The 17,009-nt window shown below is 43.3% G+C and overlaps 1 protein-coding gene across 1 annotated transcript in view; it reads left to right on the top strand.

Annotated features, from left to right (window-relative positions):
* Nucleotides 1-17,009, top strand: part of LOC135515515 (phospholipid-transporting ATPase ABCA1-like) — a 257,293-nt gene that overhangs the window by 74,317 nt on the left and 165,967 nt on the right. The window contains exons 15-18 of the mRNA XM_064939137.1: nucleotides 2,246-2,447; nucleotides 3,133-3,249; nucleotides 7,001-7,172; nucleotides 13,018-13,149. Of these exons, the coding sequence (XP_064795209.1) occupies nucleotides 2,246-2,447; nucleotides 3,133-3,249; nucleotides 7,001-7,172; nucleotides 13,018-13,149 (623 nt within the window). The remainder of the gene's footprint in view (nucleotides 1-2,245; nucleotides 2,448-3,132; nucleotides 3,250-7,000; nucleotides 7,173-13,017; nucleotides 13,150-17,009) is intronic.

Raw genomic sequence — 17,009 nt, 5'->3', positions numbered from 1 at the left:
GATAGCCGTGCGGAAGCATAAAGAACAGTCTACGGTTTGGGTGGCTGTAGTCTAATAATTTTCTGGCCCTTCCTTTCACACCGCCTGATAAAGAGGTCCTGGATGGCAGGCACCAGTGATGTACTGGGCTGTCCGCCCCACCCTCTATAGCGCCATGCGATCGAGAGTAGTGCTGTTGTCATACCAAGCAGTGATGCTGCCAGTCAAGATGCTCTCAATGTTGCAGCTGTATTTGAGGGCCCATGCCAAACCATTTCAACTTCCCGTGTTTTTGTGTGGAAAAGTTGCCAATAATCCTTGTGGCATCTCCCTTATTTCTTCCTAGGTGTGTGTCATATCTTGTGTATGTAGAGGGGAGGAAAAAACACGACTTTTAATGTATTCCGTGCTTTTTTGTGAAAGTACCTTTGTGCAGTTTTGCCCTTGGCATTGAGATTTCATTCCTCCACTCCCCCTGTTGAGACGGATGGGCTACTCCTCTCATTTGCATGAACAATGTTCCTCTGACCGTGTTGACTTCCAGTCCATCCCTGTAGTTTATTTATAAGAGGGATGTATTTTCATCACCCAACATAGAATAAAGTACACCGTTTCCAGGCACACACACACTCACAGAGAGAAACACACACAACTCACACTATTGTCTTTGATATCATATTCATACAATGCATTTTAATAATGGCAAATAATTTGCATTCATATTAATGACTGTTGTGATTTGAGGATTTAGCCTCTGCAGAGATATTAGCTGTGTGTGTGATATCACAAGGACAGTAATAATGTGTTGTGGCCTCTATTTTCGTGTTGATGTGTTTCATAGTGGATGGTCTGTTTGTTTCTGGGGCTTTTGCCCTTCTCAAAGTCAGATTAGCTGCACCGTCACTCTGTCAGCCTGTCACTGAAAGGTCAGGGAGGGGTCACTTGCTCCCCTGCATCACCCTTTGTACCATGATTGGCTGCCAATTGTTTGGCAGTCGAACGTGTCCGAGCTCGGACTCAGGGGGACAGCTGAATGGGTGCCAGTGGCTTTGCATGTAGAGACTGCGGACAGCGTTCAGGTCAGACCTCGGGTGTCGCAGTAGGGTCATAACTTCCCCTATTGTCACTCATTCAGAATGTCATTCAATTACAGACATTGGCAGTTGGCGGGTGTTCGATGCGACAGAAGAGGGCCAACATTTACAATGTTTTTTTTTGGTGCTGTTGTACATCATGTGTTGGTCTACAAGGCTTTATTAAGTGTTTGTGGCATCTGCCTGGGCTTAAACACTTGGGGTAAATGAAGCATGCCCAAACAGCTGGCAGGCAATACGGCAGAAGAGAGTGATCGGCTGTGGGCAAAGCACCATTTGTCATTTCCTAGCAATATCCTACTGTATCAAATATGTTTTTGAAGCATTTTAAAAAAGGATGGAATGTTTCCAAGTAGAATACAGATACTGTTGCAAGAGGTTTTTCCTACAATTAGCCCTATTGAACACGACCATGGTTTCCCATAGCTAGGGTAGGCACTGATCCTAGTCAAAGGCTCAATTGAAAAATCACACGATACACTGAGGGTACAAAACATTAAGAACACCTTCCTAATATTGAGTTTCACCCCCCTTTGCCCTCAGAACAGCCTCAATTCGTTGGGGCATGGATTCTACAAGTTGTCGGAAGCGTTCCACAGGGATGCTGGTCCATGTTGACATTAATGCTTCCAAAATGACTGTTGTGTCAAGTTGGCTGGATGTCCTTTGGGTGGCGGACCATTCTTGATGCACACAGGAAACGGTTGAGCGTGAAAAACCCAGCAGCGTTGCAGTTCTTCACACTCAGACCAGTGTGCCTGGCACCTACTACCATACCCCGTTCAAAGGCACTTAAATATTTTGTCTTGCCCATTCAACCTCTGAATGGCACACATATACAATCCATGTCTCAATGCTTAAACATCATTCTTTAACCTGTCTCCTCCCCTTCATCTACACTGATTTGAAGTGGATTTAACAAATGACCTCAATAAGGGATGTTGGCTTTCACCTGGATTCACCTGGTCAGTCTAAAAGAGCATGTGCTCCTAATGTTGTGTATAATTCAATGACAGTGTTGCATATCTGGTACAAGTCCTCTTTTTTTTGCCATAAGGTTCCTGACATGCTCTGCCTCACGAATATTGAAGGTGATAATGATGATCTGACATGAAGCCCGACATCCAGTCTTGGATAATAACCAATCAGATCAAAACTGCATCCATTTCCAGAGTTTGCTGTCGTGTGTGGCCTTCGGGTATGGCTGTGAGAACTTCGCCAAGTATGAGGAGCAGGGCATCGGTATCCAGTGGAGTAACATTGCCCAAAATCCTGAGGGAGATCGGTACAGTTTCATCGTGTCCATCATCATGATGCTCATCGACGCCCTCATCTACTGGCTGCTCACGTGGTACATCGAGAACGTCTTCCCAGGTAACTCATTCATGAGAAAGCCATCAATAATGCACACTCCGGAGTGAAGTTTCCCCTAGGTACAGATCTAGGATCGGCTTCCCCTCCCCCAATCGTAAACCGTCTGTGGGGAAAAACTGACCCTGTATCCGCGTCTCCCAGGATTCACGTCACCCTATAACGTAATGCTCACAGTACGGTGTCCATATTAGGACTCTCCAACTCCAAGTGACTGTGACACAACTTCCATTAAGGTGTGAATGTCCTAATATGGACACCATGCTCTGCGAGTGCTGTTCATAATGACATCAGTTAGTGGATAAAGTGCAGTCGATAAGTAACATATGTCCCACTGACATGAACATAATGTACATAAATGGAACACATTCCACCCGTGTGATGCTATAGTACTCTGACGTTGGGGGTTAAACTGTTTTATAGACCAAATGTACGTTATATTGTAATTACTGAATCCACAGAGTACACAGAATTGATACACTCTTCGTGTATGTGTTGTTGTTGGTCAATAACCAGAAAACAAATCGAATATCCCAGCAGACTGCCATAATATATTAATCTCATCTTCTCTAATTAAAATAAGAGGGGGATTTGTGCCAGTCTAGCTGGATGGAAACATGCACTGCAAAGTGTCATCCCTCAAGCTGTTAATAAAATGTGAATGATGTTCCTCCACTCTTGATAACAGGCCAATATGGAATAGCCAAGCCATGGTCCTTCCCTTTCATGGCCTCCTATTGGTGCGGGATGTCTGCGGTGCCCAACGCTGACCCTAGTCAGTTCAAGGATCCCATGGAATACAATGGTATAGTAGCCAGTGGTATTCACACAAACACCTGTGCACAAACACACCCACACTCAGGCATTTACATAAGTTATTTATTTGTCTGGTTTAACACAGGTCATTCCCATCACAGACAGAATGCAACCTCAATAAGCCAAGTTCATTATAACTTTAGACTCCTGATTGTTGGCACCTTGATTTTGTGTTAGATAATAGACAGATAATGCTGGGGGAAAAACAAGGTTGAGCTCGGGAATGTCAAAGCCTCGTTAGTAAATGACTGCTAATTAACATTTGATCGAGGGAGGTGCAATGTAGTTTTATTGGCCGTGTCTAGGCCGTTTCGTATTCTGATCATGGAGTGGAATTCCGGAGTCATCATGCGTTTACACTGAAATTTGAACGTGCCCACCATGTCCACATTGTGTCCGGATTCCCTTTTCTCATGCTATATTCAAATACCAGTATGCGTTCTGGAATAGGCGAAATGTGACTCAACACCTGGATTTGGTCTTATGCGGCAACAACATTTTTTACATTGGATAAAAGTAGAGACTCAACTAACATTAGCTAATGAGCCAGCCTGTTAACGTTAGCTAGTTAAACAACTTGTGTTTTTTAGGCAAAAATAAGAGCAGATTCATGCAGGGTAGTAAAGACGTCATTACTACCCTGCATGAATCTGCTCTTATTTTTGCCTATATCTGTGACCAAAGTGAGTTTCACACCGGTTGTGGGAACAACAGAAAGGGGTAGCCTCTAACCAAGAGGAAATGTGACACACGGTATAACTAAAACCGATTCGAACCTTCGTCTGATGAGGAATAGGAATCGACGGACCAACACGCAGCGTGGTAAGTGTTCATAGTAAATTTAATTAAATAAACTGAACACTGAATGACAAAAAAACAACAAAGATAGTGAACGACACAAAACAGTCCTGTAAGGTGAAAAACACAAAAGAGAAAGCAACTACCCACAAACACAGGTGGGAACAGGCTAATTAAGTATGGTTCTCAATCAGAGACAACGATTGACAGCTGCCTCTGATTGGGAACCATACCAGGCCAAACACATAGAAATACAACACACAGAACAAAACATAGAATGAAAAAACATAGAATGCCCACCCCAACTCACGCCCTGACCAAACCAAAATAGAGATAGAAAAAACGATTGACAGCTGTCAAGGCACTAAGGTCAGGACGTGACAGTGTCACACAGCATCTGTAAAATGTATTTCATATAACTGATCTTTTGTTGTAATAGCAGACACCTTTTTTATCTCATGAAGGGAATATAATTATTCAGCTGTGGGTAGATTTTGTGTAGAACATAGATTTTGGCTGTGAGTAGATCTTGTGTGGAATATACTTTGAGGTAGCTTTTCTGAGGGCATGAATCAAACATGGTTAAAGTGTCTGCTAAATGGCATACCGTCGCTGTCTGATGAAAACTTTGTTACTCCATTTTGCAACAAAAATAAATGATTTACTGATACCAGTAACTCCCCTCAATGTGCTCTGAACATTTCATGACTCTATGACCAAGAAAATGTATTCAAAATAGTTGTAAAAGTTTAATAATTGTGTGTTCGTTAATGGGAAAATGGCATATTTTCCATTTCTTGAAAAGTAAATATTTTGGAGATTAGGTTTTCAGCGACAATATACACTATATATATATATATAGAAAAATATATGGACACCCCTTCAAATTAGTGGATTTGACTATTTCAGCCACACCCGTTGCTGACAGGTGTCATGCAATCTCCATAGAAAAACTTTGGCAGTAGAATGTCCCTACCGAAGAGCTCAGTGACTTTCAACATGGCACCTTCATAGGATGCCACCTTTACAACAAGTGAGTTCAACAAATGTCTGCCCTGCTAGAGCTGCCCCAGTCAGTGTAAGTGCTGTTATTGTGTATTTGAAACAAGATTTAGGAGCAACAATGGCTCAGCCGCAAAGCGGTAGGCCATACAAGCCCACTACGGGACCGCTGAGTGCTGAAGTGCGTAGCAGTTTAAATAGTTTGTCCTCAGTTGCGACACTTACTACCAAGTTCCAAACTGCCTCTAAAAGCAACGTCAGCACATGAAATCGGTTTCCATGGCCGAGCAGCCACACACAAGCCTAAGATAACCAAGTGTCGGCTGGAGTGGTGTAAAGCTCACCGCCATTGGAGTCGCCACAATTGGAAACACGTTCTCAGGAGTGATTTAATCACGCTTTACCATCTGTCAGTCCGACAGACAAATCTGTGTTTGGCGTATGCTAGGAGAAAGCTACCTACCCGAATGCATAGTGCCAACTATAAAGTTTGGTGGAGGAGGAATAATGGTCTGGGGCTGTTTGTCATGGTTCGGGCTAGGCCCCTTAGTTCCAGTGAAGGGTAGTCTTAACACTACAGCATACAATGATGTTCTAGACCATTCTATGCTTCCAACTTTGTGGCAACAGTTTGGGTAAGGCCATTTCCTGTTTCAGCATGACAATGCCCCCGTGCACAAAGAGAGGTTCATATAGAAATAGTTTTTCAAATAGTTTGTCGAGATTGGTGTGGAAGAACTTGACTGGTCTGCAGAGAGCCCTGACCTCAACCCTATCAAACACATTTGGAATGAATTGGAATGACAACTGCGAGCCAGGCCTAAACGCCCAACATCAGTGCCGAACCTCACTAATGCTCTTGAGGCTGAATGGAAGAAGGTCCCCGCAGCAATGTTCCAACATCTAGTGGAAAAGCTTCCCAAAAGAGTGAAGGCTGGTATAGCAGCAAAGGGGGAACAACTCCATATTAATTACCATGATTTGGAAATTATGTTTACATCCCATGTTTCATGAGCTGAAATAAAAGATCCCCAAATTGTTCCATATGCACAAAAAGCGTATCTCTCTCAAATTTCATGCACACATTTGTTTGCATCCCTGTTAGTGAACATTTATCCTTTGCCAAGATAATCCATACACCTGACAGGTGTGGCATATCAAGTAGCTGATTGAACATTATGATCATTACACAGGTACACATTGTGCTTGGGACAATTAAAGACCACTCTAGAATGTGCAGTTTTGTCACACAACACAAAGCTACAGTTGTCTCAAATTTTAAGGGTGCATGCAATTGTCATGCTGACTGCAGGAATGTCCAACAGAGCTGTTGCCAAAGTATTGAATATTCATTTCTCTACCATAAGCCGTCTCCACCATTGTTTTAGAGAATTTGGCAGTACGTCCAACCGGCCTCACAACTGCAGACCACGTGTAACCATGGCAGCCTAGGACCTCCACATATGGATTCTTCACCTGCAGGATTGTCTGAGACCAGCCACTTGGACAGCAATTGAAACTGAGGAGAATTTCTGTCTGTAATAAAGCCCTTTTTATGGGGGAAAACGGATTCTGATTGGCTGGGCCTGGCTTCCCAATGGGTGGTGCGGTCCTGCCCAGTCATGTGAAATCCATATAGGTCCTAATGAATGTATTTCAATTGACTGATTTCCTTAAACAAGCTGTAGCTCAGTAAAATCGTTTGAATCGTTGCATTTTGCGTTTATATTTTTGTTCAGTATATTTATATACTGTGTGTGTGTGCGTATATATTTAATTATGTATATATTTAATTATTAATTAATTAATTAAATTATATATATATAAACATCTAATTTCATGTATGCAATGTATTATTTACCATCTATACATGCATTTAAAGACACGTGACATTTGTCTGAAGCAGGATCATCTCTTTTTTTGTGTTATTTATTTTAAAGATTATTTGGAAAAGCCACCACCCAATATGAAAGCAGGAGTCTCAATCAGGAACCTTGTGAAGATCTATAAAACGGGAAAAAAGCTTGCTGTGGATGGACTTAGTGTGGACTTCTACGAGAATCACATCACCTCTTTCCTTGGTCACAATGGCGCAGGAAAAACAACTACTATGTAAGTAAAATAATAATACAAATTGATTGAATTGATGTAGTACTTTCCCAGGTGCTCAAAGATTTAACACTTGACATTATATGGAGGCAACTCACCTCATCCACTGCCAATGTGTAACCTGGTTGATGCCATGGCCCAGGATCCATTTTGCCCCAGAAAGGTCAGCACACATCAGCTATAACAGTGGAGAGGTGAGAAGAGGTCACACAAACTATCAGCTCTCCATGGTTACCACATTACATAGTGCTTTTCAGGGCCATAACACTGCTTACACAAAGTTGATTGTGTGTGTTGGTTCGTGCTCCAATCTGCCTGTCTACAACAGAGCCAATAGCAATATCAAACTCTTAGCTCTGCTGCATTAATCCTTTCATCAAAGAACTTTGGCATCGCTCTCAGCTCATGGTGTTAGCAGTATGGCAACAGCTCAGGTTGAGGCAAGCCTTCTGAAAGTACAATAAAGTAAGTTAGCAGCAGTGCCGGGGTGTAAGGGGGAGTCATTTAATTGCTGGTCGAAAAACGAGTGCAAGAGGTTAGGTAAGGTTAAGATGGCACAAAATGAAGACAGTCAACAAGGCCAGAGAGTGAGTGAGGGAGAGGGAAAGAGAGAAAACAGGTGGGGGGATGAAGAGGATGAAGAGAGAGTGGGTGGGGACAGTGAGAACGAGGGAGAGAAAAAGAGAAAGAAAGATATAGATAGACAATGTGTGGGTAGAGGGAGATAGAGAGAGCGAGAGAGAGAGAGAGAGAGAGAGAGAGAACTGAAGAAGACAACAGGTCTCAGCTGAGCAAGCGGAATGAAAGCCAGAACTGAAGCGAGGGAGCAAAGCATGACAAGTAAAGGGAAGGATGAGCAAGTGCTTAGTCACCATCAAATACCAGTTGAATGTTGTGTCCACAAAGATCTTTTTGAAACTTTATTGCACATAAATGAAATGAAAGTTCTCAATGCATTGTTGATTTGACCAACTTTTCAACCAAATGGCGCCGGAGGAGATGGCCGTCGTTTTACGGTCTCCTAACCAATTGAGCTATTATGTGGATTTTGTTTGCGATATTTGTAAATTATTTTGTACATAAGCGATCACTCACCTCGGATTAGACAAAGATTTTTTCAGCAACAAAAACAACAACAACAACAAGCAGAACTCACAAAATATTCTCCAAACACCCCACAGGGCAGAAATCCCAATTATTCGCAAAAGGAAGAGATGCAGAGGAAGAAGAGCCGGATACTTCGTCCAGACCCGCAGAAGGCAACTCGGAATGCTGCCGTTACCATCAATATTACTCAACAACGTGCAATCATTGGACAATAAACTAGACGAGGTACGATCACGAATATCCTACCAACGGGACATCAAAAACTGTAATATCCTAAGTTTCACGGAATTGTGGATATTCATAAAACATGGATATTCAGCTTACAGGATACACGCTGCACCGGCAGTATAGAACAGCGCCCTCCGGTAAGACGAGGGGGGTATGTGCATATTTGTAAACAACAGCTGGTGCACGAAATCTAAGGAAGTCTCTAGATTTTGTTCGCCTGAAGTAGAGTATATTGTGATAAATTGCAGGCCACACTAATTGCCTAGAGTTCTCAACTATACTTTTCATGGCTGTTTATTTACCACCACAAACAGATGCTGGCACTAAGACCGCACTCAGTCAGCTGTATAAGGAAATAAGCAAACAGGAAACCACTCACCCAGAGGCGGCGCTACTAGTGGCCGGAGACTTTAATGCAGGGAAACTTAAATCAGTTCCAACAAATCTCTATCAACATGTTAAATGTGCCATCAGAGGGTAAAACATTCTAGATCACCTGTACTCCACACACGGAGACGCGTACAAAGCTCTCCCTCGCCCTCCATTTGGTAAATCCAACCACAACTCTATCCTCCTGATTCCGGCTTACAAGCTAAAATTAAAGCAGGACGCACCAGTGACTCGGTCTATAAAAAAATGGTCAGATGAGGCAGATGCTAAACTACAGGACTGTTGCTATCACAGACTGGAACATGTTCTGGGATTCTTCCGATGACATTGAGGAATACACCACATCAGTCACTGGCTTTATCAATAAGTGCATTGAGGACGTCATCCCCACAGTGACTGTACATACATACCCCAACCAGAAGCCATGGATTACAGGCAACATTCGCACTGAGCTACAGGGTAGAGCTGACGCTTTCAAGGTGCGGGACTCTAACCCTGCGACAAACCATCAAACAGGCCAAGTGTCAATACAGGGCTAAGATTGAATCATACTTCACCAGCTCCGACGCTCGTCGGATATGGCAGGGCTTGCTAACTATTACAGACTACAAAGGGAAGCACATCCGCGAGCTGCCCAGTGACACGAGTCTACCAGACGAGCTAAATCACTTCTATGCTCGCTTCGGCATGCATGAGAGCATCAGCTGTTCCGGACAACTGTGTGATCACGCTCTCCGTAGACGACGTGAGTAAGACCTTTAAACAGGTCAACATTCACAAGGCTGCGGGGCCAGATGGATTACCAGGACGTGTGTTCCGGGCATGTGCTGACCAAATGGCAGGTGTCTTCACTGACATTTTCAACATGTCCCTGATTGAGTCTGTAATACCAACATGCTTCAAGCAGAACACCATTGTCCCTGTGCCCAAGAACACAAAGGCAACCTGCGTAATGACTACAGACCTCATGTCCTTAGCCATGAAGTGCTTTGAAAGGTTGTTCATGGGTCACATCAACACCATTATCCCAGAAACCCACTCCAATTTGCATACTGCCCAAACAGATCCACAGATGATGCATCTCGTTTGCACTCCACATGGCCCTTTCCTGGGACTAAACACCTCCCTCTGCAACTGGATCCTGGACTTCCTGATGGGCCGCCCCCAGGTGGTGTTGGTAGGTAGGAACACATCTGCCATGCTGATCCTCAACACTGGAGCTCCCCAGGGGTGCGTGCTCAGTCCCCTCCTGTACTCCCTGTTAACCCACGACTACATGGTCAGGCACGACTCCAACACCATCATTAAGTTTGCAGACGACACAACAGTGGTAGGCCTGATCACCGACAATGACGAGACAGCCTATAGGGAGGAGGTCAGACACCTGGCCGGGTGGTGCCAGAATAACAACCTATCCCTCAACGTAACCAAGACTAAGGGGATGATTGTGGACTACAGGAAAAGGAGCACCGAGCACGTCCACATTCTCATCGACGGGGCTGTAGTGGAGCAGGTTGAGTGCTTCAAATTCCTTGGTGTCCACATCACCAACAAACTAGAATGGTCTAAACACACCAAGACAGTCGTGAAGAGGGCACGACAAAGCCTCTTCCCCGTGGGGAAACTAAAAAGATTTGGCATGGGTCCTGAGATCCTCAAAAGGTTTTACAGCTGCAACATCGAGAGCATCCTGACCGGTTGCATCACTGCCTGGTACGGCGATTGCTCGGCCTCCGACCGCAAGGCACTTCAGAGTGTAGTGCGTACGGCCCAGTACATCACTGGGGCAAAGCTGCCTGCCATCCAGGACCTCTACACCAGGTGGTGTCAGAGGAAGGCCCTGAAAATTGTCAAAGACCCCAGCCACTCCAGTCATAGACTATTCTCTCCACTACCGCATGGCAGGTGGTACCGGAGTGCCAAGTCTAGGACAAAAAGGCTCCTGAACAGGTAAACAAATGGTTACCCAGACTATTTGCATTGTGTGCCCCCCCAACCCCTCTTTTACGCTACTGCTACTCTCTGTTTATCTTATATGCATAGTCACTTTAACTATACATTAATGTGCATACTACCTCAATTGGCCCGACCAACCAGTGCTCCCGCACATTGGCTAACCGGGAAATCTGCATTGTGTCCCACCACCTGCCAACCCCTCTTTTACACTACTGCTACTCTCTGTTCATCATATATGCATAGTCACTTTAACCATACCCACATGTACATACTACCTCAATAAGCCTGACTAACTGGTGTCTGTATATAGCTTTGCTACTGTTATTTTCAAATGTCTTTTTACTGTTGTTCTATTTCTTTACTTACCTACACACACATACACACACATGTTTTTCTTTCACACTATTGGTTAGAACCTGTAAGTAAGCATTTCACTGTTGTATTCGGCGCACGTGACAAATAAACTTTGATTTGCACATTTGCACTCTATACTGACAAATAATTGCAAGCAATTTTGGTCCCATGTTTTTATTTCTCTCACACTTTGTGCACAAATTTGATTACACCCCTATTAATGAGCATTTCTCATTTTCCAATATAATCCATCCACCTGACATATTTGGCATATCAAGAAGCGGATTAAACAACATGATCATTACACAGGTGCACCTTGTGCTGAGGACAATAAAAGTAAACCTTAAAATGTGCAGTTTTGTCACACAACACAATACCACAGATGTCTCAAGTTTTGAGGGAGTGTGCAATTGGCATGCTGACTGCAGGAATGTCCACCAGAGCTGTTGCCAGATCATTTCATGTTAATTTCCCTACCATAAGCTGCTTCCAACATCATTTTAGAGAATTTGGCAGTATGTCCAACTGGCCTCACAACCGCAGATCAAATGTAACCACGCCAGCCCAAGACCTCCACTTCCTACTTCTTCACCTGCGGGATCATTTGAGGAGGAGGAGGAGGAGGGGGGGGGTTGCTGAGGAGTATTCATGTCTGTAATATATCCCCTTTGTGGTGGAAAACATTTCTGATTGGCTGGACCTGGCTGCCAAGTGGGTGGAGCTATGCCCCGCCATGGCTGCACCCCTGACCAGGCATGTGAAATCCATAGATTATGGCCTAATTTATTTCGATTGACTGATTTCCTTATATGAACTATAAATCTTTGAAAATGTTGCCTATTGTGTTTATTTTTGTTCAGTTAATTTAATTTCACTCAAATTTCTTCTATAAAATAATGATGTAGAAAGTTTACACATCTTGCTATTACTTCATGATGAGTTTGAAAGAAGACTAACTGCTAGTGTCATGTCTTATTATGTCTGTTCCTGTCCTTTCTCTTCACTCTGTCTCTCTCTGCTGGTCTTATTAGGTTAACTTCTCTTTCTCTCCTTCTCCAGCTGTTCCACATCTCCCCTAACTAGCTCATTCACCCTTTCCCCACCTGTTCCCTCTTTTCCCTCTGATTAGGTCTCTATTTCTCTCTCTGTTCCTGCTACTTTCGGTGTCAGATTCTTGTTTGTGTTTTTCATGCCAGAAGCAAGCTATCGTCTCGTTTGCTTCCACCTTGTCCTATCCTGTCGGAGTCTGCCTGGCAGGTGCATCCTGCACTCTACTAACGTTCTTTTGTTCCATTGACAACGTCGGAAGAGGATCTATGCCATTCCTGTTTTTTCATTAAAAGAACTCTGTTTTCTGTTAAAACCGCTTTTGGGTCTTCACTCAAGTACATAACAGCTAGTGGAAAGTGAGTGGGAATTGACGGGTTATAATGTTTTCACAAGCTGATTTAGATTTAATTCACTTTTTAAAGATGCTACTTCATTACCGCTACAATGATGTAGCATGTCTAGCTTCACAATTGTATAGTCAGTGTGAATATTATTGATTGATTAGCCAACCATGATACAGGTTGTTGATTGGTTGTTTTCTACTGGGAAATTGACATCTGTTCCTGCCACCACTTATTCCAGAATTTTATAATCCAAATGATGAAAATATGGTTATTTAAGATACATAAAATTATATTCTTGTTTGTAGATTAATTTACTTCCACCCAATGTGTTTTATGAAGGTTTTCAATTCGGTATCCAGGGATACAGAAGTGAAAATGACTTTCCCAGCACATTTTCTTGTTCTCCGCTTATCCTATAGGTCAATCTTGACGGGACTGTTCGCTCCAACATCGGGGACCGCTCTCATAAATGGTTACGATATCCGCACGGACATGGACACCATTAGGAAGCATCTGGGAATGTGCCCTCAGCACAACGTCTTGTTCAATGAGTAAGTTGCATTCAACAGGTGAATCGATGTTGTTCGCCTCTTCCATCACCTCTCAATGTCGCAGTGGGCAAAACTGGTTGCAATGACGTCACTATGTCTCGGTCAGGTTGTATACTGGTCGTATAAGGGATAGTTCTAAATGTACTGGGGGTGGGGTCAGGTCCAACTCAAGGTGTCATGAAATAAAATGCATCCCCCTCCCCAATGTAAAAAGTATTTTCACATGACCCTCCCCTACTGTAAAAAAAGAATCACACCACCCCCCTCATACTCATATACTTAACTCAAAATAATATTTACAACCACAAATAACAATAACTGCAGCCACCCTCTGTATATAAACGTGGATATTGTCTTTGGCACAGTCAATGCCATGCAGGGCTACTGACCAGAAGGTTGAGGATTAGCTGTCCTGCTACTGAGCCTTTCTAGAACATTTTTATTTTTTAATTAACCCTTATTTAACCAGGTAAGCTAGTTGAGAACAAGTTCTCATTTACAACTGCGACCTGGCCAAGATAAAGCAAAGCATTGCGACACAAACAACAACACAGAGTTACACATGGAATAAACAAGGGTACAGTCAATAACTCAATAGAAAAAAAGTCTATATACAGTGTGTGAAAATGGCATGAGGAGGTAAGGCAATAAATAGGCCATAGTAGCGATTTAACTACAATTTAGCAAATTAACACTGGAGTGATGGACAGGTTTGACAGCTCTTTGGTCTTGGCCATAGTGGAGTTTGGAGTGTGACTGTTTGCGGTTGTGGACAGGTGTCTTTTATGCTGATAACAAGTTCAAACAGGTGCCATTAATACAGGTAACGAGTGGAGGACAGAGGAGCCTCTTAAAGAAGAAGTTACAGGTCTGTGAGAGCCAGAAATCTTGCTTGTTTGTAGGTGACCAAATACAGTGCCTTGCGAAAGTATTCGCCCCCCTTGAACTTTGCGACCTTTTGCACATTTCAGGCTTCAAACATAAAGATATAAAACTGTATTTTTTTGTGAAGAATCAACAAGTGGGACACAATCATGAAGTGGAACGACATTTATTGGATATTTCAAACTTTTTTAACAAATCAAAAACGGAAAAATTGAGCGTGCAAAATTATTCAGCCCCTTTACTTTCAGTGCAGCAAACTCTCTCCAGAAGTTCAGTGAGGATCTCTGAATGATCCAATGTTGACCTAAATGACTAATGATGATAAATACAATCCACCTGTGTGTAATCAAGTCTCCGTATAAATGCACCTGCACTGTGATAGTCTCTGAGGTCCGTTAAAAGCGCAGAGAGCATCATGAAGAACAAGGAACACACCAGGCAGGTCCGAGATACTGCTGTGAAGAAGTTTAAAGCCGGATTTGGATACAAAAAGATTTCCCAAGCTTTAAACATCCCAAGGAGCACTGTGCAAGCGATAATATTGAAATGGAAGGAGTATCAGACCACTGCAAATCTACCAAGACCTGGCCGTCCCTCTAAACTTTCAGCTCATACAAGGAGAAGACTGATCAGAGATGCAGCCAAGAGGCCCATGATCACTCTGGATGAACTGCAGAGATCTACAGCTGAGGTGGGAGACTCTGTCCATAGGACAACAATCAGTCGTATATTGCACAAATCTGGCCTTTATGGAAGAGTGGCAAGAAGAAAGCCATTTCTTAAAGATATCCATAAACAGTGTTGTTTAAAGTTTGCCACAAGCCACCTGGGAGACACACCAAACATGTGGAAGAAGGTGCTCTGGTCAGATGAAACCAAAATTGAACTTTTTGACAACAATGCAAAACGTTATGTTTGGCGTAAAAGCGACACAGCTCATCACCCTGAACACACCATCCCCACTGTCAAACATGGTGGTGGCAGCATCATGGTTTGGGCCTGCTTTTCTTCAGCAGGGACAGGGAAGATGGTTAAAATTGATGGGAAGATGGATGGAGCCAAATACAGGACCATTCTGGAAGAAAACCTGATGGAGTCTGCAAAAGACCTGAGACTGGGACGGAGATTTGTCTTCCAACAAGACAATGATCCAAAACATAAAGCAAAATCTACAATGGAATGGTTAAAAAATAAACATATCCAGGTGTTAGAATGGCCAAGTCAAAGTCCAGACATGAATCCAATCGAGAATCTGTGGAAAGAACTGAAAACTGCTGTTCACAAATGCTCTCCATCCAACCTCACTGAGCTCGAGCTGTTTCGCAAGGAGGAATGGGAAAGAATTTCAGTCTCTCGATGTGCAAAACTGATAGAGACATACCCCAAGCGACTTACAGCTGTATTCGCAGCAAAAGGTGGCGCTACAAAGTATTAACTTAAGGGGGCTGAATAATTTTGCACACCCAATTTTTCAGTTTTTGATTTGTTAAAAAAGTTTGAAATATCCAATAAATGTCGTTCCACTTCATGATTGTGTCCCACTTGTTGTTGATTCTTCACAAAAAAATACAGTTTTATATCTTTATGTTTGAAGCCTGAAATGTGGCAAAAGGTCGCAAAGTTCAAGGGGGCCGAATACTTTCGCAAGGCACTGTACTTATTTTCCACCATAATTTGCAAATAAATTCATTAAAAATCCTACAATGTGATTTTCTGGATTTTTTTTCTCATTTTGTCTGTCATAGTTTCTGTGTGTGTTCCTATGACGAAAATGACAGGCCTCTCTCATCTTTTTAAGTGGGAGAACGTGCACAATTGGTGGCTGACTAAATACTTTTTTGCCCCACTGTAGATTGGGTGGGTTATTTATAGATGGGCTATGTACAGCTGCAGCGATCGGTAAGCTGCTCAAATAGCTGATTTAAGTTAGTGAGGGAAATATAAGTCTCCATCCTCAGTGATTTTTGCAATTCGTTCCAGTCATTGGCAGCAGAGAACTGGAAGGAAAGGCGGCCAAAGAAGGTGTTGGCTTTGGGGATGACCTGTGAGATATACCTGCTGGAGGTCGTGCTATGGGTGGGTGTTGTTATCATGACCAGAGAGCTGAGATAAGGCGGAGCTTTTTTATAGACTTTTTGATGACCTGGAGCCAGTGGGTCTGGCAACGAATATGTAGCGAGGGTCAGCCTACAAGAGCATACAGGTCGTAGTGTTGGGTGGTATAAGGGTCTTTGGTGACAAAACGGATTGAACTGTGATAGACTGCATCCAGTTTGCTGAGTAGTGTTGGAAGCTATTTGGTAAATGACATCGCTGAAGTCGAGGATCGGTAGGATAGTCAGTTTTACGAGGGTATGTTTGGCGGAGTGAGTGAACGAGGCTTTGTTGCGAAATAGGAAGCCGATTCTAGATTTAATTTTGGTTTGGAGATGTTTAATATGAGTCTGGAAGGAGAGTTTACAGTCAAGCCAGACACCTAGGTATTTGTAGTTGTCCACATATTCTAAGTCAGAACCATCCAGAGTAGTGATGCTAGTCGGGCGGGCGGGTGCGGGCAGCGAACGGTTGAAAAGTATGCACTTGGTTTAACTAGCATTTAAGAGCAGTTGGAGGCCACGGAAGGAGTGTCGTATGGCATTGAAGCTCGTTTAGAGGTTAGTTAACACAGTGCCAAAGAAGGGCCAGATGTATACAGAATGGTGTTGTCTGCGTAGAGGTGGATTTGGGAATCACCTGCAGCAAGACCGACATCGTTGATATATACAGAGAAAAGTGTGGGCCCAGAGGATTGAACCCTGTGGTACCCCCATAGAGACTGCCAGAGGTCCGGACAACAGGCCCTCCGATTTGACACACTGAACTCTGTCTGAGAAGTAGTTGGTGAACCAGGCGTGGCAGTCATTTGAGAAACCAAGGCTGTTGAGTCTGCCGATAAGAATAAGGTTGATTGACAGAGTCGAAGGCCTTGGCCAGGC

The sequence above is a fragment of the Oncorhynchus masou genome, chromosome 27 (assembly GCF_036934945.1).
Source record: "Oncorhynchus masou masou isolate Uvic2021 chromosome 27, UVic_Omas_1.1, whole genome shotgun sequence".
Taxonomy (NCBI): domain Eukaryota; kingdom Metazoa; phylum Chordata; class Actinopteri; order Salmoniformes; family Salmonidae; genus Oncorhynchus; species Oncorhynchus masou.
The sequence above is the reverse complement of the archived record's forward strand: the minus strand, read 5'-3'. Positions and strand labels throughout refer to the sequence as shown.